This window comes from Ambystoma mexicanum, chromosome 3q (assembly GCF_040938575.1).
Source record: "Ambystoma mexicanum isolate Mex_15411 chromosome 3q, UKY_AmexF1_1, whole genome shotgun sequence".
Classification (NCBI taxonomy): Eukaryota; Metazoa; Chordata; class Amphibia; order Caudata; family Ambystomatidae; genus Ambystoma; species Ambystoma mexicanum.
Window position 1 is genome coordinate 1015928532 of NC_090926.1, and position 27339 is coordinate 1015955870.

Genomic DNA, 27339 nt, shown 5'->3' on the forward strand with positions numbered 1-27339 from the left:
TGTTCCACAAAAATACAAGGCTGGAATGTTGCCAGCCTTCCAATCACAAGACATGCACATTTCACACACTTGGGAGCCTCCCAATCAAGGGACGCTAGTCCCATTCCTGACTCATGGGCACACAAAGGGAAGTGGAGGGTGGTGTTTGGTACATCCTCACCTATTTCACACTGGATTCCACAAAACCATGGAACGGTTTGTGAGCTCTCAAAGATCACGTAAGGTAAACATCAAAGCTCCCACTACAAAGCATCAACAGAAATGATCACAGGGTAAATGGCCAGGTCACAGGATGTAAACTCCAGCAAAGCCATTTTAGTCCTCCTCATCGAGCAACACTCAACCACTGCCATAAGGAACAAGTTACTTACCTGTAACTGATGCTCTCCATCATGGGTCTGGCATGGATTGACATGCTCATGAATATTACTCGTCGTCAGGATGGGAATCTTAGGTAAAGAAACATTCAGCTTCAGTTTCACTTCTGAACTGTCTTTCTCCTAACAACCAATCACCCCCAGGCAATGACTGCCCTCTACCTAAGCCCCTCCTCAGGTAGCCATCTTCAGATTTGGTAGCACGTAAAGTGGCAGTAGGACCAAGAGAAGTGCCGCAGAGGAACAGTCGAGAGGATTTGCATGTCAATCCATGCCAGACCCATGCTGGGAACAACAGTTACAGGTAAGTAACTTGTTCCTTCGACAGCATGGGGTCTGGCATGGATTCACATGCTCATGAATAAAGAATAGATAGCAGTAGCCACATGCACAACCACAGGAGGTGGCAAGGCTCAACATAAGCATCTCTTACCTCCTCACCATGTTCACCTTCAAGCGAACAGTTTGCGCAGCACTGCTTGGCCGACTCTGGACTCCTCCCTAGAATCCCTGTTGGCGCAGTAGAAACTCGTGAAGGTGTGTGTCTACCTCCAAGGTAGCAGCCCTGAAGATGTCCAGCTGGGGCACACCAGATAGGAACGCTGCAGTTGCAACGACCGCTCTGGTGGAATGGGCAGGCAATGGTCGGTTTGCCAACCGGTGACAATGGGTGATGCAGCCATAGAACCACCTGGAAATGGAAGCCTTGGAGAGGGCCTTCCCATTGTTCACAGGGCCAAAGTTCACAAAAAGTTGTGCCGTCTTCCGGAAATTTTTTGTGCGGTCCGCGTAGATCTTAAGAGCTCTAGCCACATGCAGCAAGTGCAAAGTACACTCCGCCGGCGACAAAGGCGTCGGAAAAAATACAGGTAACACCAAGGGCTTGTTTAGATGAAAGTCAGATGGCACCTTGGGCATGAAGGATGGATGCGTCCTGAGCACCACCCTCGTGTCTTGAAAAGTCAAGTAAGGTGGCTTACAGGACAGGGCCTGGATGTCACCCAGCCGTCGTGCAGAGGTGATGGCTACGAGGAACGCTGTCCTCCACGACAAGAACTTCAGTGGAACTGTCTGCATAGGATCGAACGGAGAGCCCATGAGCCTAGTCAGCACCACATTGAGTTCTCTCACCGGGGCTGGAGCCTTCACCGGCGGGCACAAACAGGACAGTCCTTTGACGAACTCCTTAACCAGGCAGTGGGACGATAACGATCACCATCTAGGAGCTCAGGTGTAGTGGGAGATAGCCGGCCGGATGAACTTTGATGGAGGCATGGGGCAGTCGTGCTTTGTCCAACGACAACAAATACGGTAGTAACTGCAGAGCCGTGACTCGTAGAGGGTCAATCTTCTGTGTACAGCACCAAACAGCGAACCTCTTCCATTTATGTCCATAGCATTTTAGAACAAACGATGCTATGGCTTTGGCAAGCACCTCCTTGAAGTCCGCTGGGAGATCGTAACCCCAAACTATTACGCTGCAGGTGCCAGGCCTTCAAGTTCAGCAATCCTGGGTTGTGGTGCAGAATTGCGCCTCCTTCCCTGGCGAGAAGATCTGCGACCACCAGAAGCTTGACTGGAGGGGACGCTGACATGCTGAGAAGGTCCAGGTACCAGATCTGCCTCGTCCACCCCGGTGATACGAGGATCATCCTGCACTGTGACCGTCCGAGTTGATTGATGAGTCGAAGAAGCAACGCAGGGAATGCATACAGAAACAGGCCATCCTAGGGGAATGAGAATGCGTCCCCCATGCTCCCTGGCTGCAGAAACCTGCTGGCAAACCTCCGGCACTTGGTGTTCGTCGCCGTCGCAAACAGATCGATCTGGGGACTGCCTCATCTAGGGAACAGCTGGTCTACTTGATCCTGCCGAAGTTCCCACTCGTGGCACGATCGTACCTCCCTGCTGAGGGAGTCGGCGACAGTGTTCTTTACTCCTGCCAGATTAAATGAATGAGGAACATCCCCTGGGCGACGGCCCAGTGCATAGGACCTACGCCTCTTTGGAGAGCGCTGGGGATCTGGTACCCCCCTGCTTCCTTATGTAAAACATTGTGGTGGTATTGTCCGTGAAGACTCTCAGCACCTTGCCCTTGAGGGACGGAAGGAAGGACTTGAGGGCCCAAAACACTGATCGAAGCTCCATCACGTTGATGTGCAACGATTTCTTCTCTGGCGGCCACAGGCCTCTGGCGTGGAGACTTCCGGTCTGAGCCCCCCATCCTTCCAAGGAGGTGTCCATCGTGACCGTCTCCTGGTGTGATGGGGTCTGGAAATCCATGCCTCCAGACAGTTGAGAGCGCACTCCCCAACACCTTATCCCTCGAGGGAAGCCCTCGTCGAGTGTGATCTTGTCCTGGAAGCTTCCCTACACTTGTATCCAACGGTCGTCGAGGAACTCCTGCAACGGACGCATCCGTAGCCTGCAGAGTCGGATGAGATAGATGCATGACAACATCATGCCGAGCAGAGGCTTGATGGTCCTCACTGTGGCGATCTTCAGTGCTAACAGCCGTTGCACCTTGCCCAAGAGGCTGCTATCCTTTCTTCCGACGGTGATGCCAGCCAGAACACTGTGTTGAGTCGGGATCCCAGAAAGAGCGCGTCCTGCATTGGAGTCAAGCAGGACTTTGCATAGTTCACTGAGAACCCCAGATCTGTTAGAAGGCGGACGGTCCTCGCCGTGTGATCGGCGGTGATGTCCTTTGAAACTGGACCGGATGAGCCAGTCGTCCAAGTAAGGGTAGACGTGAATCCCTTGCAGTCTCAGATGCGCCGCCACCGTCACCCGGCACTTGGTGAAGACCCTTGGCGCCAACTTCAGTCCCAAGCAGAGGGTCTTGAATTGGTAAGGCTTCCCCTGAACGACGAAGCACAGAAACCGGCAGTGTCCCTTGTGGATTGGAATGTGTAAGTACGCATCCTCCAAGTCCAGCGACGACAGAAAGTCTCCCTCTTCGAGCTGTCTGAGCATGTACTGAAGAGTGACCATGCAGAACTTCTGTGACTTGACGTATTTGTTCAGTCGACAGAGGTAGAGGATGGACCGCCAACCCAGTCTTTTTCACGAGGAAGTACCTTGAGTACACTCCGGAGCCCCGGAGTCTCTTTGGACGAGCTCTATTGAGCGCTTTTTTAGCATGGCCCGCACCTCCATTAGCATCTGAGGGACATGATTTTGCTGCCGGGCCACAGGTGGAATTCTGGGACACTTCCTTTGTAAATCCAAGGTGTGTCCGTGGGTGAGAGAGTCCAGCATCCAACAGTCGGTGGAGACGGTCTTCCACACGCTGATGAAGTTTGCCACCCGGCCCTCCCACCTGGGTGCACGGATGGGGGCCCGATGCCTGGGGTCCCTGTCAACAACGTCCTCCTCCGAATGCCTTGAAATGGCCCCTGTTGGTCTCCTGGGCCGAGGAACGGGAGAGCTGGTGGTAGGAAGAAGAGCTCCCGCCGAAACATTTGGAAGATCCTTGGGACTTGCCTCCTGTGGGCCGAAAGGATGTCGGCCGCTGCTGAAGAGTGTCCAGGGCACGTGCCGTCTCAGTGTCAGCCTTGATGGCCTGCAGAGACTCATCTACAGCCTTTCCCAAGAGGTTATCTCCGCCAAAGGGCATGTCAAAAACGCTTGTCTGAACATCCTGACAAAAGTTGGTGGCCTTGAGCCAGCCATGACGACGAAGGCAAACGCCGGTGCCCATCTGGCGGAACCCCGCGTCGGCGATGTCCGTGGCCACCGTGATGGTGTGGTCCGACACCACCTCACCTTTCTGCAGAATCTCCAACGCTTCCGACCTCTTGTCGTCGGGGAGGAAATCCAGAATGGGGGTGATCTTGAACCATAGCTTGCGGTCGTAGCGTGCTACGATGGCGAGGGCGTTGGCGGCCTTGATGGTAGTGGCTGCAGAATAGATGACCCGTCGTCCCTTGGCATCTACTTTCCTTCCCTCGCTGTCTGGAGGGGTGGATGCTGCAGAGAAAAAAGCGCCCAATGACGACTTCATGGCCGCAGCCGATACCACAGAGTCCGGTGACGGTGGAGTCCGGCACCCTGTACTTCTTTTCAAGGCGATCCCTCTTCGCCAGGACCATAGAACGATTCTTCATGAGGGACAGTCCCTCGTCCCAAATGTCATCCAGAAGTGGGACTGAGAGGATGGTCTTCCTCTTCGCCTCGCGCCGCTGGTATAAGAACCCCTTTTCCTTTTTCTCCACTGGAGCGAGCTGGAAGAGCTCCGAATCTCAGGAGATCATCAAATAAAAAGTGTCGATCTTGTCCAGCAGAGACGGGAGGTCCCTATCCCACCGTCGTCAACTGTGCATGTTGTCGTATTCAGGTCTGTCTGATCCCTCGGGGAGGGGGGTGAGAAAGGGAGGCGAGGGGGTAGCAGGGAGGAGGAGAGTGCCTCCTCCTCTTCTTGGCCGGTGGATCCTCCGAAGCCACGGGGATGGCCGTCGTCGACGCTGCGGGCGGGGCCACCGGCGCGAGTGGCATTCTTGTCTGTATCTCATAGACCAGAGTATGCAGTGCAGATATGATATGATATGATATGGCATTTGTAATGCGCCTATACACAAGTGTTTCAAGGCGCGACGAGGCGGGTGGGGGAAACAAGGGGAGACAGACAACGATCCTACTAGGCCAGGTGTCATTCAGATCGCGCAAGTACAAGGGTAGAGGGGAAGGGAAAGTGCAAAAGGGAGGTGGAGAGGGGAGAGTGCAATACAGGGTTAAGAGCATACAGGATAAATAACAATGGCCAGCTAGTGGCAAGTGCGAGATAAGTGCAGAAAAGTGCTGGGAAGGCGGGCTGTAGGGATACAGACACAGTCCGGCGGTGCATGGGGTTGCCAGGGAGGCAGTGCAGGGGAGAGTGGCTGGGCTAAGGACCGAGATTTGGTGAGTGGCCCGGATTGCAGATTCAGTGCAGTTTCAGTAAGTTTAGCAGGGGAGAGAAGGCAGAGGCAAAGAGGAAGGTTTTGAGGTGCTTCCGGAACCGGAGATGGTTCTCGAGTTTCAGGGAGGCAGGAAGGCTGTTCCAGAGGGAGGCCCCTGCAGCGGAGAGAGATCTGCCCCCAACTCGTTGTTTGGAGAAGCGGCTGACCCTGAGGGAGTTGGATGCGGATGAACGAAGAGCTTGAGAAGGAAGATTTTTAGGAAGAGAGAGTTGAAGGTATTTTGGCCCAAGGCCCCAGAAGGCCTTGTGGACAATGCAGAGGGTTTTGAACTTGATCCTCGCAGTCACTGGGAGCCAGTGTAATGATTTCAGTCCTGGAGAGATACGGTCCCTGGGCTTGAGGCCAAGGACAAGTCTCGCAGTCCTGTTCTGGATGAGTTGCAAAGGACGGAGAGTAGAGGCAGGCAGATTTAGATAGAGCCTGTTACAGTAGTCCAGCTTCGAGAGAACCCGGGCTCTAGAGACAGTGAGCTTCTGGGGGAAGGAGAGGAAAGGAAGGATACCACGGAGGAGGTGGAGCTGGTAGTGTGACTTCTTAGAGACGTCAGATATGTGAGGAGAGAAGGAGAGTGTGGAGTCGAAGATGACCCTGAGGTTTTTTGCCTTGCAGGTAGGAGCAGGAAGAGGGCCAAGAGAGGCCGGCTAGAGAGATGCAGGGAAGGAGGGAGTGGGTGTGCCGATGAGTAGAATCTCAGTCTTACTGGCATTAAGGCAGAGGTCGTTGGTGGCACACCATTCCTGGATAGCAGAAAGACAGTCAGAGATGAGGGAAGGAGAAGAGGAGGCCGAGGGTAGCCTGAAAATGAGCTGGGTGTCATCCGCATAGCACTGAAAGTTGGGACAGAGAGCGGCGATGCGGTGGGCGAGGAGTGCCAGATACCGGTAAAACAGCCAAAGAGAGAGGTTAGATCCCTAGTGGACACCACAGGTAGAGAAAAAGATGTCAGAGAGGAAAGACCCCAGTTGGACCTGGGAGGGTCGATTGGAGAGGAAAGAGGACAGCCACGCCAGAGCCTGATGTGGGATGTTTTTACCCATGCATCCAAGCCCTACCATAAAACTGTGCATTACTGGCATTGAAAACATCATGATGGCCAGAACTCCCCAGAAAGTGCACAGGGAAACGTGAAGAATAGGCTGCCACCCATTTTGCCTATGTTTGTGAGCACAGGAGAGCACTGCCTAAAACCACCATTGGGCTACACACACAGTAGCCTGGAACCATTGGGAATGGCAATGCTGATTGCCAAAAGCAACCCAGAGCTGTTGGGAATTCATTTTCTTGATGTCAAAAATTTGCTAAAATCATGGCTCACAAGACCGCTTTAAAGATTCAACCTTCTTGTGGGGTGTTCCACATCACCACTCTACTGTAAGGATTCCCATCAAAACAATGTTAAGCAAGGATCATATGCTATCAAGTAAAATCCCCTTTATGAAATGAAGTTAATTCAAGACAACTCCTAAAAAAATGGGTGCAGTACCAGCATTGGACACAAACCGGCACTAGCGGTCTAAACTCTGACAGGAGAACTGTACTTCAGGAGTTGCAAAAGGATCCTGAGCCAGCTGGAAACTTCAAAGCCTTTTGGGTAATTAAAATTCTTAAACACCTGCTGTTCCCAGAAGACAGGCTGATTCAATTAGCAGTCCAAAAGGCTGGGAAACCTTCTCACCTGAGAACTCCACACAAGAAGGCAGGATATCACAGGTCCCTGTTGATTGAGTGGGAGGGGTTTCTCCTCCAGCCTGCAGGACCCAACACAATAGACTCTTTCCATTGAATAGGATATGCTGATTTAGGTGTTTACTGTCAACACACTGCTCTGGGAGATGCCAGCAAAGAAGGCCATGTGACCGTCTGACTCACCGAGCTTCTGGGGGAGGACCCAAACACTGAAGTGAAGTGAATGGAAGGCAAATATATGTTTTATAAGAATACTGATAACTAAATGTAACCAGAAGACAGAAATGTACAACTTTGGGATCTTTAAAATTACACATTCACTCCCAGTTCAAGACTAGGCTGGTCGCTCTGTGATGTTCGGAGGCAAAACCCCGCTAATTATTAATACTACAAACACTGTATTTAGGCTAGAGGCACGATAACTTAGATTAATATGCTGAGGAAGAGGGTACAGGTCAGTGTAAAGATTTGATGAAAAACCAATGTTGCAAAAGCTACCAAAAATGAAAATAAGTTGCCATTTTTGAATGCAAGCTCTTAGAAACATCAGATTTGGAACAGAGACTACCTTATGTGATATATGATATGTACATGACATGTCAATGATGTGTGTATCTGGGAAACCTGTTAGTTATGAAAAATTAATTTTCTAAGTAAAAGCAAAGGGGCGTTTCTTCAATAGACTGTAAGACTCTGACACACTCTGACTCACTGCTCCCTTCTCAAATCAGGTCAAAGAGAAATCCTTGACCTATCAAATCGTGAGTGGGTTGGGCATAGAAAGTTAGCATCCACACCCATTTTCAAAAGAGATAAAAAGAGCCACTGGAAGCCAGACAGGAGGATTCACTTCCCACTTCAAGCTGATTTCTTGCGGATCACTTTGCCAGAAGACACCAGATCCAGCACGACTTCAAATCCAGACAGAGACCAGAATTTAGAACTGACTCCAGAACTTAAAGCAAAGGCCTAACCCCCAAGCTGAGTTCTCTTCAGCAGGCCTCAAAATCCTTTGCAAACTATTCAACCGCTGGGCTGCACGGTTTGCTGCTTGCTAAGAATCCTGTGTATCCAGAACCGTCAGATCCAATTCAAGAGACCCAGACCAGATCGCTGTGAACAGAAACAGTGCCTGATTGACCCGCCGAGCAGAGAGAACCGCAGCTAAACTTGTTGACCAGATCCGTGACGAGGCCATTCCTTTCAAATTTATAGTGTGAGTACCCAGCTAGAACTGTGCAAAACCCATCCCTTAGCTTAAAATAATCTGATTCAAAACATTTAAACCTGTCCAGAACTGCATCATAGGAATCGTGTGTTCCCTCTCCGATTTTAAACCTGTGAAAGTGTCATTTGCCATTTTGAATCATTATTTCATTTCTGAAAAACCACCTTCATAAAATCGTCCATATCTCTTGAACCGTCTGTGCTAGAAGCAAGATTTAACTTTCATTTTAAAGCTAAGATTCTGGACTTTCCAAAGAATCGACTTTCTATACTTTTTCCGTAATCGCGCTCAAATTTCTTCACTTGTAAAAATAGCAACTTCTTGCTTTCCTTTTCTGAAATTCATTTGCAACCTGACAATCATTCATAGAGCATTGCTAAAGTGATCCTGAACTAATTTAAAGTAGCTATCACCGACCCTGAATCTCTTATAGGGAATTAAAATCATTTTTAGCATATTTTTCCCTTCTTTGCATACCACATTTAAAATACTTTGCCTGCGTTTAAAATCATCCCAGTTTCTCTAAGCTTGCTGGGGGGGAATTGGAACTTTGTATTGCATTTTTGTTGGTATTCTTGAAGACTCTGTGCTCTCCTTCCATTTCCTTATATTGCATAAAGGGGGAGCGGGGAGGAGTGAATTGTCAAAAGGAAAAGTGATCACATTATCTCTTGTTGAAATCATATCAAATTATTTCTGTGTTGCATTCTGTCCCACCTTGCATTTCCTTGAACCATATAAAGCATTCTCTGCTACCTTAGTCCTCTGTTCTTATTCATAAGTAACCAAGAACTGTGCTACTGTAGGATTACCTATTGCTGATTACTGATCATATTCACAAGTGTGCTATCAATTATCAATTTATCAATAAAAGTGTGATATATATCTACTGTTTAATTTTTCAAATAAACCTTTTTAATTTGCAAAACAAACCTACTTCTTGGCTCAGTGGGGTCAGGGAGATTCTAAGAGAGGGGCGTTATACAAGGGTTCATCATCCAAATTATAACTTGTCATAAAAATATATAAATAAGGGCTTCCCTTGAACAATCCCAGACAAGGCACTGACTTAGTGAGAATGCTTGATTGGAGTCATTAACACTGACCAGTGATACACAGGTTATCATGGAGACGGTTGAGCAGGATGGTATGCTTGACGGTGTCAAAGGCAGAAGAGAGATCAAGCACAATAGAGTCAAGATTCGAGAGCAGGTCCTCACGGATGTTCAGGAGAGCAGTTTCCGTGCTTCTGGCGGCTCTGAAGCCAGACTGATGGTCATGAAGACTACCAACAGATTCAGCATGGAGATTAAGCTGGGAGATGGGCAGTTTCTCCAGGAGCTTTCCCAGGAAGGGAGTGATAGAGATTGGGCGATAGTTAGCAGGGCAGGAGGGGTCAGAAGAGGGTTTCTTAAGAAGGGGGTGCACAAGGGAGTGCTTGAGAGGGGTTGGGAAGACTCCAGAGGCGAAGGAGTGATTGCAGAAGTCAGCAAGGGCAGGAGCCAAGGAGTCGATGTTGTCCTTGATAGTTTTGGAGTAACGGGGGTGGACCTGTTTTGACGAGACTTTCATAGATCGGACTTGTCTAGAAACCTCGTCAGCAGAAAACAGGGGAAAGGCAGAGAAGGAGAGAGGAGGGGTGGCTGCAGAAGGGCCAGAGGTAGAGCATGGAATAGAGGGGGGGGAGGTAATAGGAGGAGAGTGAGGACAGGATGTCCTGAGTTTTTGAGATGAAGTGAGCGGCCAGTGCCGTGCAGAGGGCCTGGGATTGAATGTCCACCGAGAGGTCTCTAGGAGGTAGTGACGGCGGAGGCGGAAAAGGCCGCTAGGGCACCGCCAGGATGCCCATGCCCTTGTTGCCTTCCTGCTCTTCCTTGATGGTATCCTCGCCTTCGTCGGCGCAATCGTCGTAAGGCCTGTTCCCTAAGTTTTCTTCCGCCTGGATGGTTTACAGGCAGACAAGCTCCTCCTCAGAGGAGATATCCATACCCTGGAGGGCCACAGCACCCCCTACCGCCCTTCTTCGTTTCCAGAGGGGAAGGTCTCAGGGAGATAACGGGCATCTTCTTCTTTGAGGTCTTCTCTATGGGCCGGAACGCAGCCTCCCTCCTGGAAGGAAGGGATACCCTCACTTTCGGTGTTGCGCCCTACAGAGCTGTCTCGGCGGTCTTCGCGAGTGACGCCACCACCCCCTCGACGGAAGGCTGAGTCTTTGCCAGGTGTACTTGGGCCTACACGGTCAGGACCGGAGCTTTTTCTTGTTTGGCCTTGGGTGTACCAGATGCCTTGTCCTACTTGGCCTTCTCCTTAGGGGGGAGGGTCCGTGCCCCGATCCCCATTGGCCTTCTCCGGCAGGTCGCTCCTGGGCTTCTCCTCGAGTTTGCCTGGATGGTCCGACTTTCTCTTGGCCGACGATGCCAACTGGTGACTGAAGTCGCTGGTGACGTCGGGCGCGTCATGGCCGCCAGGGAGCCCGCTGCAACGGCACTCCTGTGGGCAGTGGACTTGTAGTGCTTAGCCTACTGTAAGACCCCCGTGGGAGGAGCACCCTCAAAGGTCTTAGAATCCCGCTCAGTTTTCTTGGAACCTGGAGAGGCATACTGCTGGGACCCACCCAGAGCAGGGGCCTTGGCCTGCAGCCACTCCTTCAGCCGCCTATGCAGATCCTTCAGCGTGCGAGGCGGCATCTCCTGGCAAAAAACGCACAGTCTTCCTCCACGGGCACCGGCTACAGGCAAAAAGGACACTGGAAATGCTTGTCATCTGAAACGACATTCCGCAAGCCGCAGTCGGAGCAAAGTCTGAACAGAGGGCCTGAATCCTCCTTCTCCTCTGACATGGTGGACACGGCGTAGGCCTGAAGAATCTTCTGGAAGACTGAGAAGAAACTCAACGAAATGTGCCCTTGAGAGGTGCTGAAGAAATCTGAAAAACGGGTCCTCGTTAATCGGAAGATTGATTGACTGAAAAATAGAGTAAAACTCTTCCAAAAAGCTAAAAAACACAGTAAAAGCTTGAGAGCCAAACATGAAGGACTCCCAACACTTGAACATGCAGTAAAAATCTGAAGATGGCTGCTTGAGGAGGGCTTACGTAGAGGGCAGTCATTGGCTGGGGGCAGTATGACCCAGAGCTCAGTTATTGGTTCTTAGGAGAAAGACCGTTCAGAAATAAAACTGATTTTTTCTTTACCGAGGATTTCGAGCCTGATGACGGGGAATATTCATGAGCATGTGAATCCATGCCAGACCCCATGCTGGAGAAGAATGGTTTTTGTGCTGGCTGTATCTTCCAAAATGTGAAGAGCTGCTACTAGCCTGTAACACTGGTGCAATACATGGATAAGAGAACTAGGGCCTCACTACGCGTTTGGAGGCAGCCATGCCCTTAATAAGGGCATGGCTGCCTCCAAACTCGGGTCTGGGTTCCCTGAATGGGGAAATAGCGGGCCATTACGACCTTGGAGGGCCCGGTATATCCCCATTCAGGGAACACGGACCAAGACCATCTCCATTCCCAAATGAGCCCCCACAGGGCTCAATGGCAATGGGGAGCATGCTAACAACGGGCCCGTTGTTAGCATGCTGGCCCCCTCGCGGGTCCCGCTAAGGATGTCTGGTAAAACCAGATGTCCAGAGCGGGTCTCACAAGGAGACCTCGTAATAGGGTGGCATGGGTCTAACGGTGCCGGCAGCTCTACCGGCGCCGTTAAACCATACCCCCAGGGTCGTAATGAGGCCCCTAGACTAGACAAGGGTCAAAATGGAGTACACTTGTAGTCCCCCTGCCATGGCAAAACTATGGAGTACTAAGGCAGCACATATTCGAAATGAGTTGCAGTCTACAGTGAGGCTTTATATTAGATGTTACCGGAGAGAAAAATAGACCAAGGCACCAAAAAACAAGGTAGGAGACTAGGGGGCTAACAACATTTGAGGTAGGGGCTTGGCATTTTCCTTTTCCTCAAGGCGAGCGCGGCGCAGTGCGCTCCAATATTCATCATCTGCCTTTCTGTGATATTTCAGTCGCTTAAATTGAGATGCCTACGACTAAGGGACTGCTTCTCCTGCCTAACTGGGGGCTCTGCAACGAGGTGCTCACTAGCATCGCACCTTCTATCGTGACAGCCATTGTTTCTATCTAGCACTGGATTGGCCACATCCTACCATACCGAACATGGGGAACAGGGCCTGCTGGGGTCCCCCCCCCCGCCTCGCTTCCTTGACATGGGAAGCGGGGGGCTCAGAAAAAAAGACCCTGCAGCATCATGAGTTCCGGCGGCCAGGTAGAAGGTGAGTAGGAAAGGGGGGATTAATATAGGGCTGCTTCGGGGGCAGGGGATTGGGGTTGTTTGAATGAAGGTCAAACAGAGTTGCAGCGCGATTATGATCCATTCCACCACAAACTGTTTGACTTTGGTCAAACAACCCATATCCGGATCCTAGACTATCTACGCTCCATGCAGACATGAAAGTGAGCTTGGCTGACCTCCTCCACTATCTCTCCTAATGTCCAATGTGCCTTTCACTTCTCTCCACGCTGAAATCAGCACTCATCTTCCATCAATGCACTTGTGACTCCTAGGTACATCAGATTTAAATATGTTGGTATTCATCTGTGAACCGCCTGCATTCCACTGTTTTGTGCATGCATTTTTAAAATCGGATTTAGGTGGGTTTGTATTAATCTGGGAACTACCTGCATTCCACTGTTTTGTGCATGCATTTTAAAAATTAGATTTAGATGTGCTTTTCACTGTTTTGTGCCTCCTTTTGACTTCCGACTAGGCCTCCTGGTGAGTTTAGCTAGAACTGTACTGTGCAGCCACTGCTCTTTCTTCCTTGTCCAAACCTCGGCTGACCTATGGCTCTCTCCATTTCTCCCATATTCTCTAACTGCTACACTATCACCTCTCCCCCCTTCTCTCACAAAGTCCAGCAGAACAAAGCACACAAAAAAAGACACCTTCAGTGTAATCTCTGGACTTCACATTGCAGGCACCTATGTCAGGGCTTCTGCTAAATAGGCTTTTACTGATATCCTCTTCTCTGTCCCCTCTCCTGATCCATGGACCCCCAATCTCATCTCTACTCTCTCTCCTTCCACATGCTCTACCATTAACTGTGGCACCAAGTGGGAAGTCCTCTTGGCCGAATTCTCATCTTCTCATTGTTTCGTTAATGTCTATCATACTGACACGATCCTGGCCCAGGGTCCACAACCCAACCTTCTCTTTGACCGGATCCTGCCTTCTCACAACTTCCTTTCTTCCATTGCATCTCTGCCTTCTACTCTCTCTCCTCCTCCTCTGACTGATGTACCACGCCCCTGTACACCACATCAGAAAACCTTCAAAGGCACAGACATCCCCACCTGGCAACTCTTAGCGTTCGCTCAGCTGACAAACATTCTGCTGATATGTGTCTCCTTCTTGAAGACATTGACCTTGACATTTTCGTTCTTACCGAGACATGGTTCAATGCTAGCTCAGTCACTGCTTTTGACTCCCTCCTCCCTGATGGCTACAAGATCATCTCCAAGCCTTGACCTCACCGCACTGGCGGGGGATGCCTTAATCTTTCCTGAGTGGATTCCTGCTTCCACCTTACCTACCCAGCTCTACTCTTCCTTTGAAAGCCTGGTTTGCAAGTTGGTAATCTTTCCCATGTCCACCCTGACAATTGCCACCATCTACTGGCCTCCAGGCGCCACCACCCTGTTCCTCTCTGAATGAGCTTATTCTGCTCTTCCTTACTCTCCTCCACATCCAACCTACTCCTACTGGGTGACTTCAACATCCAAATGGACTCCCCAGGCTCCGCATCCACTCTCTTCACTGACCTCTGCACCTCACTTTCCCTCCTCATTCTCCCTTCTGAGCCAACCCACTCAGCTGGACACACTCTGGAGGCGCTCATACACTCTGAACCCCCCCGCCCCACTAGTCACCCCTCTCTCCCGGTCTGATCATTCTCTCCTCTCCTCCCACTTGAGTCCCCTTGGCCCCTTGACTGACCTCCGAAAGTCCCACCATCCTAGTTTGCCAACATCCGTTCGATGAAAAAATGTCTGCGGCTGCCTTCGCTTCCACCTTCATCCCCCCTCGCCCCTCAACCTCTAACTCTACATCCAACTCTGCCCTCAGCAACCTCCAGCTTTCCATCACCAATACTCTTGACATGCTTGCCCCAGTCATGAGGATCCGCTTGAAATCTGCCTCTAAGCGTAAAACCTGCTACAATACCGAACTTGCGCCCCCTGAAACGTAAGTGCAGGGCAGCAGAACGAAAGTGACAAACCTCAGGGTCATCACCTGACAAACTGGCCTTCCGCCTGCCCCAAAGGCAATACAGACAGTCCATCCGTGCCAAGAAAAGAGCACACATTTAGGCACAGGTTCCCGGTTCATCCAATAAGATGTATGAACTTTTCAAGATCTGCAGGGAACTAGCCAACCCCTCCTCAGTCTCCTCCTCCCTTTCTACCTCCCAGGCCCCCTGCAAAGCACTGGTTATAGGGAGAAGAGCAAGTTACCTACCAACTGGTAACGTTCTTTCGACTAGATGTTCCTCCAACCTATTCCACATCTTTGACATGTAATGTCCACAGCTGTGCTGCTTTGGATATTTTTCGGCAGAGGGTGTCCTGCGTCGATGTCCTTCGAAGGCCTCCGTTGAGGGGCACGTCATCGGATGTTACAAGTAGGATACACGACGTCCGTAGCCTCAGTTCATGTTTTTTCCCCCAAAATGTGTGCCATAAAAGCACACCAAACCTCCTTGACTGCACATAGCCTTGTGGGAAAGCAAGCTGCAATAGCATAGGACATTCTTCAGAGGGACAGGCTGGGAGGGGGATGAGGAATACGTTGGAGGAACATCCAGTCAAAAAAACGTTACCAGTTGGTAAGTAACTTGTTCTTCAAATGGATTGTGTCCTTCAACGTATTGCACATCTTTGACAAGACTCCCAAAACAGGGATACTCTTGCCTTCGGGGTGCATCCTGCGGGTCCGCCACGGCAACCTTCGCGAGGGACGCCACCACCCCCTTGATGGAAGGTTGGGCCTTCGTCGGGTGCACCTGGGCCTTCACGGTCTTGGTCGGGCCTGCGGCCTTCTCCTTAGGGGGAGGGTCAGCGCCCCGCTCCCCCTTGGCCTTCTCCGGCAGGCCGGTCTTGGGCTTCTCCTTGAGTTTGCCCGGATGGTCGGACTTCCACGAAGATCCTGAGCGTTGGCTGTTGATCGAAGCCGCTGGTGACGCTGTACTCGCCCTGGCCGACGAGGAGCCTGTCTCAATGGTGCTCCCGGTGACAGTGGACTTGCGGTGATTAGCTTCTTGTTGGCCCCTGTGGGAAGAGCGCCCTCAAAGGTCGTAGAAGACCGCTCAGCTTTTTTGGGAGCAGGGGAGGCATGCTGCTTGGACCCACGCAGAGAAGGGGCCTAGGCCTGTAGCCACTCCTTGAGACGCCTATGCCGATCCTTCTGCGTGCGGGGCACCATCTCCTGACAAAATGCACAGTCCTCACCCACATACGTTAGGACCGGTTACAGGCAGTAGAGGCACTTGGAATGCTTGTCGTCCGAGAAGACATTGTGCAAGCCGCAGTCGAAACAGATCTTGAAAAGAGGAGCTGAATCCTTCTTCTCCTCTGACATGTCCACGCAGCGTAGGCCTTGAAGAAACTTCTGGAATCCTCCCCGAAGAAACTCGACAAAATGCGCCCTTGAGGGGCGCTGAAGAATCCGAAAAACGGGTCCCCGTTAATCAGAAGGTATATCGAGGGAGCGTGAGGCTCGATTGACTGAACAAATTGAGTAAAACTCTTCCAAAAAGCGCAAAACGCAGTAAGGCAGAATTCTTTGCAGTTCCCTTAGGGAGCACTACAGAAGATTAGGACTACAGGCGAGAGCAATAAATCCCCTTTGGTATCAGTCTGTACCACAAAGATTTAGTTGGTAGCTGTGGCTGAGCAGTCAGACTTATCTCAAGATGGAGATGAGCAGTATTCAGGGTTTACACAATAGGGCTACAGTATTATGGCACAAGGAAACACTGGCCAAAGCTTTGTATTAAAAAGCAGATATATATTTATTTTATACACTTCTAGTAAAACACATTTATCACAGTAATCAAGCAAGTTAAAATAAGTCAAAGAAAAATATACACACTCCCTAGTTAAATTGTAGGCCAAGTGAACCAGAGTGAAAACTGAGCAAAACGGCACAGTGAAAACCACACACAAGGGATACTCTAGCAATCTCTCAAAGGAGGGAAAGCACAAGTTATACAGAAATATCTTCTTACACACCCTAGCAACACTTCCCATAAGTTTGTGAACCAGTTTAAGCAAGACAGTGCATCAGTATAGAAAATACTTAAATGAAAACTGAGCAAAATGGCACTTCACAAGGTTTAGAAAGAGGAAGAAAAAGGGCGTTATAAGAAGCAGGCACACCAACACAGTTCTAGTTGAGAAGCAATCTAAACAAGGCAGTTGTAACAAATGTAGCCAGAGCGAAAGTCCTGTGCCAGAGTCAGTGGTACAGGGCAAGGGCCCAGGAGCAAAATGTTCTTGTAGCTGCAGTCAAGTCTTTGGTTAACGATTTTGAAAAGGTTGCTGCAGAAGGTGACAAGACAATGTTAAGAGAGAGGGGCGGCCAACCCAACAGGTAGGTAAAGAATTTAAAACACCTTTAGGTATACCACGAAGAAAGGGCAGCCTGGCGGAACTATGTACCTTTAAAATGAAGAAGTGGCTCCTGCGGTGGCGGTTGTTCCTGCAGTTCGGGGGATCCAGCAGAGGAAGAGAGGGTCTCGTCGTGGAGGAAGGTTCGAGTTACTGCACTACCCAGGGATGAAACCAGCCGCGGTGCTGCCCGATGAATAAAAGGTGCGCTCCTTTAAATCGCGGTCTGGGTGGATGGGTGCCTGGCTATCCGGTCTCCGAGTACTGGGTACTGAGTACTGGCGATTCGACCCAGGCAGGTCCAGGAAGGTGATTGGAAAACTGGTTGGCCCCACCAACTCAAGGGAAGAAGGCTCTTGGAGATGAAGATCTTCTCTCGTTGTGTGGAGAAAATTGGTGAGACGCTGCAGCAGGGCTTGACCAGTGGTTCAGTCGTTGCAGATGTCTTTGGCTTCTCTCCTCTTCGGCTTCTTAGTTCCAGTGGCGACGTCTTGCTCTTCTAGTCCTCAGGACCCTGCTTTTATGCAAAAAGAGCCCAATTCATACAGCCTAGCTGTCACTCACACAGTGGAGTGGTCATCCTTGGCGGGAGACCGTCATGCCTATCAGGATAGAGTGCGACATGGGTTGCTGAGGCAACCCTGTCCAGGGGTCCTACTCCCCCTCCCACACAATGGACCCACCCCAGACTCAGTGGCGCCGAAAGGAGGGCTTCTTGGCAGAAGCCTGCCAAAAGGATGAACAAAGGATCCCCGACCTGGGTTAGGAGTATAGAGAGAGAATTGATATTAAAGTTCTGGCAAATAAAACCTACCGGAGTAAAGTTAATATAAAAATAAACCGGCGGTATGTTAGAGGCTGTCAGAAAATGTGGTAGCCCCGAACAATGGGAAAATCCCATAGGGAAATATTTGCGGTTGAATATTTACGGTAGTAACCACTGCCACCAGCCAGAAATTTTAGATAGAGGGACTGTACAGTACTCTCGAAAATGAACATAGGGGAAACACTATTAACCCTTTTCAGTACCTCCATAGGAATATGGTTTGTACTGGTTTAGTTCATAAAAATTGACTAGTAAAGTCAATTGGGACTTTACATGCACTAGGAGACAGTAGTCAGTCCCAGGGTATGGAGTCTATGTTTGGGGGTTGCTACGATACCCCTGTGTCACTGCACGGAGGGTGCTGTGTAACACATGTGAATAAAGATGGTTCCTATGGGGTTGAGAAAAATCCCATAGACATTAAACACAAAAATAGCCTAGAACACACATAGCAAAAATGCCTAAGAGGGGGAAAAAAGAGTCTCACTCTTAGCAGGAGAAAAGAAACAAACCCTTCAAATCCAGCAAAGATGCTGGGGGACTCTATAGGTAAGGGAAATAAGCCATAGAATGAGAATTCTCCCTAACAGCAGTAAAAGCTCGAGAGTAAAGTACGTAAGCACAAGGACTCCCAACACTTGAACGTGCGGTAAAAATCTAAAGATGGCTGCCAGAGGAGGGGCTTAGGTAGAGGGCAGTCATTGGCTGGGGGCAGTATGACCCAGAGACCAGTGACTGGTTATTAGGAGAAAGACAGTTCAGAAATTAAACAAAATGATTTTTTCTTTACCGAGGATTCCCAGCCTGACGACGGGGAATATTCATGAGCATGTGAATCCATGCCAGACCCCATGCTGGAGAACCGCACGTACAATATAAAACCAGGGGCAAAACCAGATTTCTCCAATACAGCATACATGAAGCGCAACAAAACGGAATCAAATGCATTCTGTATATCTAGCGTGGCCGCCACAGCCTGAGCGCACAGATGAGTATAATATGGGGCATGTAAGCAGACGGTTAAGAGGCTAGAATATTCGCAAAGATTTTTACATCAGAATTTATCAGAGAAAGTGGTCGGTGTCACAGACACAGACACAGACACAGACACACAGACACACAGACACACAGACACACAGACACACACACACACACACACACACACACACACACACACACACACACACACACACACACACACACACACACACACACACACACACACACACACACACACACACACACACACACACACACACACACACACACACACACACACACACACACACACACACACACACACACACACACACACACACACACACACACACACACACACACTGAATGTAAGCTTTAAAAGCCTCCTATAGGATACCCACCGAGGAGACCGATCCCTCATTCGTCTCAAAGTAAAGTCATACATGCTCAGCGAGGTTAGTCTAAAAGGCCACATCTGTCAGTTCCTGAGATTTAAATTTCCACCTAGTACGGACCCCAGGGAGCTCACCCAGGCGAATGGTGACCAAGACGGGACAGTGATCAGAGTATGAGTAAGTGCTATTCCCCGGGTTAAGAACCCTCCAAACATCCAAACTTAAATCTGCCATTCTCGCTCATATTGCCAGAGAAGACTTAGACAACACCCGGAAGGACCGGCCATATCTATCCCGATTCTCCGCTAAGAAAATGTTAAAATTCCCCCCCCCCAGAATATGGGCACTAAAAGATACAAAGTCAGCATATCAGCAAGTCCAGCGTAAAAGGCTGTATCGTCTACATCGGGACTGTAGATGTCCAGTAAGACCACTTCTTGCCCTGCCAGTACTCCATAAACCAAGACGTATCGCCCCAATGGGTCTAAGAGGACATTCTTGTGCATGAAAGGTAGTGAATTATGGATCAAGATTATTGCCCCCCCCAGATTGTGTAGATTACGTGGTGTAAAACCTGTTCTTGCCCCAACGTTCAGCGAACCCCTCACAGCCGCAGCTAAAGCGTGGGTTTCCTGTAAAAATAACATTTTAACGCAGTGGCGCTCCACATAGAGCAAAACTTTCAGCCGTTTCCCCGGTTTCCCAAGCACCCTCACGTTCCAACTCATACACGTAAGTTCACCAACCATCTATTCTTAGTGTACATATTCTCACCAAACCGTGAACTGCCCCCAGTGGGGCGTAACACCAGCTGCCTTCCCCTGCATCGTCCATAGCGCCATAGAACTGCTATGTCGTCACCAAGTGCCATTTGCATCCCCAGTATAACTCCACCACCCTCCTATTCCCCCAATCACGAAGAAAGTACCCCCAGAATAACCACCCAACCAAACTCTGCAACATTGCATGGGGGGGGGGGGGGTTTGGCGCGCGGGTATCGACCCAGGCCCTGCAACAGCTATGGAAGAACATGACATTTATCAGAAATATTTCTTCTGTATCCAGCAATAACAAAAACGAAAGGGGCATGGTAATCCCAGCATGTGTCGAGTATAGTGATATTTATCAAGTAGGGTCCCTCAAGACCAGATGGCAGCAAGGCACGGAATATAGAAGCACTGGTAACCAAATTAAAGACATGGTCAAAATAAAGAACAGTTCAATCAGATTCATGCTGCGGTGGAGCACCCATCAAGGAACTTCATGTCTTCTTCACGAATCGCAAAAAGGTATGTTTTGCCGCTGCTTTCTATATGGAGCTTAGGAGGATATAACATTGCATATTTTGTGCCTAATTCCCTGAGTATTTTCTTCACTGCCAAGAAGCTTCTCCTCTCCCGCTGTACAGCCACAGAGACGTCCAGGTAGATATGCAGTTTACTGGAGCCCAAGTGCAGTTCTTCCTTCCCTCTGGCGGCCCAAAGGATCGAATCCCTGTCGCAATAGTTTAGCGGGCGTCCGATAATCTGGCGAGGTGGCGCTTGGGGCTTAGATGCCAGTGATCAGTGGGCGTGCTCAATCGTGAACTGTGACGACAGTTTAGGCTTGTTTAGAAGGGAAGGAAAAGTATGCTCCACAGAGTCTTCCATAGTGCCTTCAAGGTTGTCAAGAACTCCAATGATCCTAATATTGTTTCGCCTTGACCCAGTTTGTCATTCTTCCTGGCGACAGCTTGGACTTGTTTAGTGAGGACAGCTACATCGGTCTTCAGCTGGGAAACATCATCCTCCACCACCCCAACTCTATTATCCGCCACTGTAAGCTGCAAATCCGTCTTTTCCAGCTTCGCCATGATGCATCCAATCATGCTAATGATGTAATCTACTTTAATGTGAACGGCTGAAAAACCCTCCTGCATACAGGCCATTATTTGCTGCAGTTCAGTAGGTTCACTCGGTTCCGCAGTGTCAATCACAGGCACAGCGTCGCCCGAGGCGACCAGAGCCTTTGGGGCAGTTTTGGTAAACATATTGATGGAGCTCTGCTTCATTCCAGCTCCTTTAGTCATTTCAGCCTCAATTGTGCTCCAGCAGCCCCCATAGTGGAAGGGCACAGCATCACGCCTTTAGCAATTCCAAGTAACAACAACCCATGAGGGAAATGTTGGCAGCTCTATCACCAGGGAGCAGCAGGAAGTGCCAGGGTCCCAGTGGTAGTGCAGAGGAGCACTTCACACTTGTTTGCAGGGTGCCAGCTCTGAGTAAGTTGTTGTATCAGGGGGCAAGTTCTGCCCCGCTGCCGCAGCATTCACAGGCCAACCAGAGAACAGTCCCATACATACATCTCCCAGCAGAGGCAAATTAAATTTGGTTAAGTGGGTCCTACAACCCCAAATGGTTCCTACCCTGAAGGGCAGAGTGGTAGGGCACCCCCAAGAGGGCCAGCAGGTCAGGAGATATCCAGAGACTCTGTATGTGGCAGAAGAAGGCAGAAGTCATTCCTGATGCCCCTGCAAATGAGTAGTGGGTCATTCAATATATGGTTCAACAATTATTGCAATCCAAAAAAAAGGGAAAACAAAGGGGAAAGGGACAGCGCTCCAAGAGGTGCAGATGGCTCCCAGTGCCCAGCACACACCCTGCTTCTCAAGTGTCCAATGAAGGAGTCAGTTAACAATGAATACAATCACCACTCAACTCTGTCGACTCACTTCACAAATATTAGCCTCAAAAAGTGCTCCGGTGTAACCCAGGTGTGCAACGGGTCCACCATAACTAAATGCATGGCACTGTCTGTGCGCTGGCTAGCCGGATCCTCAACCCTCCAGTGCTCCGATGCTCCTTCTCGTCAGCCGCACACAGCGTAATGTAGCGGGGGCACCCGTTCACAAGTATGGCAGATGAGGGGACTCAGCGGGAGCCCACCGCGATCAAAAAATGGCTTGGTAAAAGTGATTAAATTCCCACAAATTATATATATTTGTTATTTGTGTACTATATGGCAATACTGGTACATGATGATATGAAAATGCACCTGTGCTTTTTATTTGGAATTTTGATAATTGGGGAATATCTGGTGATGTGATGATTTGGAAAATGTCTATTATGGTTGATATGTGTTTGATACAGCGGAAGGCCTAGAGGTGGCTGAAACACGTGTTGGCTGTAGAGGAAGTCATAAAATCTTCATTGCTAAGCACAAGAGTGTCAGACTGATCATTGAATTTGAAATTTGATTTAAAGAGATTAGGAAGGGTACTTGGGTGCAGGTAGTTTCACTAAAGGATGCCACGGGCAGGATGCCGAATCTAAATTTGGTGATTAGCACCCTCCCCAGGCCTGGGGCTACTAGGGTGAGATAACTCCATGATCCTAAATAATTTGCAGCAAGATAAGAGGAGCCATGTCTCAGAGCCAAGCAATGGCCAATAATCATGTCTAAAATGTTACAATGCTATAGATCCCTTATCAAACGTTTGGTTTTCACATCAATAGTGGTGTGATTAGTATAAAGATGATCAAGCTTCAGACAAATAAAAGCTGCAGATACATGCCTAAACCAGGGAAGGGAGCTAGGACCATGCATACTGCAGTAATCGTACTCCAGAGCTTGAGCCACCAAAACAAATGTTTAGAAAAAAAATCCTGTCAATTACCTCACAGCCTAACTCGAAGCACAAAACGGTATTTGGGGTGTTCTGGTGCAATTTTCACATTTAAAAAAACAGTACTTTTCTTTGTGAAACCGGACTGGAAATACCATATTGATTCTGTAGTCTATTTGTCACCTGTGTGCGTTGGTACAAAAATCCACTGCCCTCTGGAGAAAGCCACGGCTAACATTGCCTCGCAACAACCCAGCTCCCGCTCCCAAGTGCAGAGCTGCAGTTGGGAAAGCCAGCTGACTTTCTATGGTAAATCAATTACTTTTAAGATGAGCCACCAAGATGGACAAGCAAGGAAAACTTACAGCAGGTTTGGGATGCAGACTGTTGTTCTGGGATCCATACAAAAGAGTCAATTCTCTGAAAACAGCTAAAATCAGGTGCACACTCTGCTCCCTCTTAGATGTTCTGCATTCCTGTGAGGAAAGGAAAGAGGGTGAGTTTTGGTGAGAGTCCTTTGCCTATAGAATATGTAATTAAAGTGGTACTTAAGCCATAATGCAACACACAAACAAGAACAAAGTGAGTAGTAACAGCATGCCTCGTGAGTGGGAGTCTTGAGGGATGGAGTCTTAAGATTTGACTTCAGTCGCAGAGGTGAGCTACTGCTCTATTCTTGCAAAAAAACTCACTATCATTACAGATGTCTATCAGAGACTGCTCGGTGCAAAATTCTTTCTCAAACATCAAATAGGTAAAGGCCCCATTAACAATGATCCCCATATTTCTTCACAATAACACTTTGTATAAACAGATGATAAAGATCCTTAGGCACAGTCAAAGCAAACGACCTGTGTTTTATTAAGTCTCTAGGACCTCTGCTTGCTCACTGTTGTTTATAGGGCTTTTTATTGATGGCCTCATATATCTATGACTTGTTCGCTGAAGTTTTCAACTTCTCATATTTCTAATCAGAAATATAGTTTTGTACAAGTGTCCTACTAGAGTCCTAACAGACCGAATATTCCAGTTGAAGTGCTTACAGGGTAGAGTAAAACAAAGAGTGATAAGCAAGTAATTAGCAGTATGGGAACAGGGATTGGCATCTGTAATGGAGGGAATGGAGAAGGGAGTAGTTTCTTACCTGTAACTCAATTTCTCCAGCGTTGTTACCTCTAATGGATTCACATGCTGTGAATATTTCTCCGTCATCAGGCTGGGACACCTCAGTAACTTTAACTTAGCATTTTCCTATGGAAAACTTCGAGACTTCAGTGTCCAATCAACATCCTTTTTGGGTGCTTTAGGCCCCACCCATAGGACGTCTAGTATAAATAGTCCCGCCCCTGCGGCTTCCCTTCAGATTTTAAACTCCAAAGTAGAGGGAACCCGAACCCAGGGTTGCCTGCAGGGGCGGCTGGTGGGCGCATGTGAATCCATGAAAGATACCAACGCTGGAGAAATAGAGTTACAGATAAGAAACTACTCCCTTATCCAGCATTGGATCTTTCATGGATTCACATGCTGTGAATAGATCACATAGCAGTAGGACCAATTTGTGGCGGTGTGTTACAGGCAAACCAACAAACGGCATTTAATCACATACATAAGACAACAAACCCAGCAAGTGATAAAGCAAATAGAAAAAACCCAGAAGCTGCGGGGCCTAACTTATTGAAATAGGCATTGGAGGACCGCAGGCCCCACCTGCACATCTTCCACATATTGCTGGCCTAGACAGTAATGCCTGGTCAAGGTATGCGGCACCGCCCAGGAGGCTGCCTGGCAAATGTCTACCAGCGGTATCCCAGACCACAACACCGCTGACGACGCCATGGACCGCATAGAATGAGCCTTCGAGGCACCCCTAAAAGGCTTGCCAGCTTTAGTATGACAAAACGAAATCGTAGAGGAAACTCAGCGGAAAGTCCTTGCTTGGAGAAGGCCTGCCCCTTGTTGGACGGCCCAAACACCACAAATAGCTGCTTTGACTTCCTGAAGTCCTGTGTGCGATTCAGATAAAACTTTAGGGCCCTCTTAACGTCCAAAGAATGCAGGGTCTTTTCCGCTGGCGTGGATGCATTAGCAAAGAACGAGTGTAAAGCAATAGAGGCAAGTTTGTGAAATGCTGACGGCACTTTACGGGATAAAGTGCGGGTTAGTGGCCAGGAGAACCTTGTAATTCATAAACCTTAAGTAAGGCGAGTCAATGACCAGTGCTTGTAAATTCTGACACCCGCCTGGTCGAGGTAAGCGCCACTAGGAGACCTTCAAGGGAGCCATCGACATGGGTTCAAAAGGAGGTTTCATCAAAGCCGAAAGGACTACATTAAGGTTCCACACCGGTGCAAACTTCTTCACCAGAGGAAATGTCCGAAACAACCCCTTCAGAAAATGTTTCACCAAGCGATCACTAAACAGAGGAGCAGCATGGCGCTTTCTCGTGAACCGAGAAATCGCTGTCAAATGCACCTTAATGGATGCGCCAGGCCCCCTTCCGCCAGATGCAACAGGTACGGGAGAACCCGCGCCGGAGAAACGTCCAAAGGCTCAGCCCCAGGACGACCCTTACACCATTCACAGAATCTCATCCATTTATGACCATACAAGACATTCGTGGAAGGCGCCCTCGCTGCCTCCAAAATCCGTCGACACTCTGGGTATTCCTAGATGACCGACCTCTGAGTGGTCAGGAGTCAAACGCCAGGCTGATGGACGTTGGTTCGTGATGCCACACTCTGCCGTCGTCCTGAGACAGGCGATTCGGATCTGCTCCCAACCGAACCGGCTCCTCCAACGCCAGATGAAGGAGATATGAAAACCACGTCTGCCTGGGCCAGAACGGGGCCACCAGAATCACCCGGCACTGGTACTTCCGAATCCACTGGATGGTCCGCCGAATGAGCGGGAAGGGGGGAAACGCATATGCAAACAGACCCGTCCACGAGAATGCGTCACCCAATGACTTGGGATGAGCCCCTCTGCTGGCGACTGGTAACTTGACAGACCATAATCCCTGACTCTGCGACCATCTGTCTGCGAGGAACTCCTGCACCAGCCTCATGAACAGGCGGCAATCGGGAAGAAGAAGGATACACGATGCTACATGATGCCATGGCCCCCAACAGCGACATGTAACCTCGGACCGAGACAACCGTGCCCCCTTTCCACTTGCCTGCCTTGGCCCGCAATTTTGCCACACGCTCGCTGGAAGGACTCCCAGATTTTGCCGGGTAAGAAACTGCGCCCCGAGAAACACCAACTCTGTGGACGGCGTCAAATACTATTTTATGAAGTTGACAGCGAATCCCAGCCGTTGCAAAAGCTGCATGGTCGCCAGTAGAGACTCTTATGCCCTTTCCTGCGACAAACCCCTCACCAACCAATCGTCCAGGTAGGGGTACACATGATGACCTTCCCGCCGGAGGAAGGCCGCCACAGGAGCCAGGCACTTTGTGAACGTTTTGGGGGACGACTTCAGGCTAAGCGGGAGGACCCGAAACTGATAGTGTTCCTCTCCGACCACAAAATGCAGGAACCTGCGGTGCTTCTGCCACATAGGGATGTGAAAATATGTGTCCTGCAAATCCAACGACGCCAAGAACTCGCCCAGCTGCACCGACCAGATGACATCTTCAAGGGTGAGCATCTTGAACTTCAGGCGTTGCAGATTCCTGTTCAAGGCCCAAGATCCAGAATAGGCATCCACTTGCCATTGGGCTTTTTCACGACCGGGAGTACAACCCTTGGCCCTGCTCCGCAACCGTCGTCAACAACCCTTCCGATTTCACCTGTGACAACGACAACAGCAGCGGACCACTATCCGTCAAAGTGTTGGACAGCGCCGATGACACCACCATCGACTGCAGTACTACCGTTGATGACGGAACTACCGTCGACTAGCTCGTCAGCGGAACCTCGGCCCCTGGCCTCGATCTCACCGGAGACCCGGATTTCTTGGAAGAACCGGAATGATGCTTCAAAGACTCCCGGCTGGATGAAGACTTGTAATGGTCCCTGGATGACGAGTGCTTCAACGAAGACTCCCTCAGCTTCGCCAGGTCCTTCTCCAACACCGTAGACTTCTCAGGCCTACTACCAGACCCCTTGAACTTGTCTGGCCGACCATGCTTGGACAACGAAGAGCCACTCGCCCCCTTCGACTGATGCAACCTCGATGAAGACTTGCTGCCACTCCCCACCACTGACGCAGGCACCGCGGCCCAATGCTTCTTAGCAGGGGGTTCTGCTGACGCCATTCGGCGATGTACCGCAGATTTCTCTGCCATTCTGGAAGACTGACTCCCCCGGGCCAAACCCACCTCAGAAGCCGGGTACGTGCCTTCATTAAGCCAAAATATGAGCCGTCGATTACAGTCCTTCAAGGTCTTCTGTGAAAACCCCTGACATATCTTGCAGGCATGCGCCGAGTGATGAGGGTAAAGACAGTAAAGACAGTCCATGTGACCATCCCCTTCGTACACCTTCATGCTGCAGGTAGCACACGGCCGTAAAAGATACTTCTTTTGGGCTACAGACGACATCCTAGCCCTCGAACAAAACGCACGTGCAAAAACACGAACACACACAAGGTGA

General features: G+C 49.7%; 1 protein-coding gene across 3 annotated transcripts in view; it reads right to left on the reverse strand.

Moving 5' to 3' along the window:
- The window catches only part of RNF213 (ring finger protein 213), a 3248263-nt gene that overhangs the window by 657768 nt on the left and 2563156 nt on the right, over positions 1–27339 (reverse strand). For all 3 annotated transcript variants that reach the window (XM_069655189.1, XM_069655190.1, XM_069655188.1), the window contains one exon: positions 23109–23219. In XM_069655189.1, coding sequence (XP_069511290.1) covers positions 23109–23219 — 111 coding nt within the window. The remainder of the gene's footprint in view (positions 1–23108; positions 23220–27339) is intronic.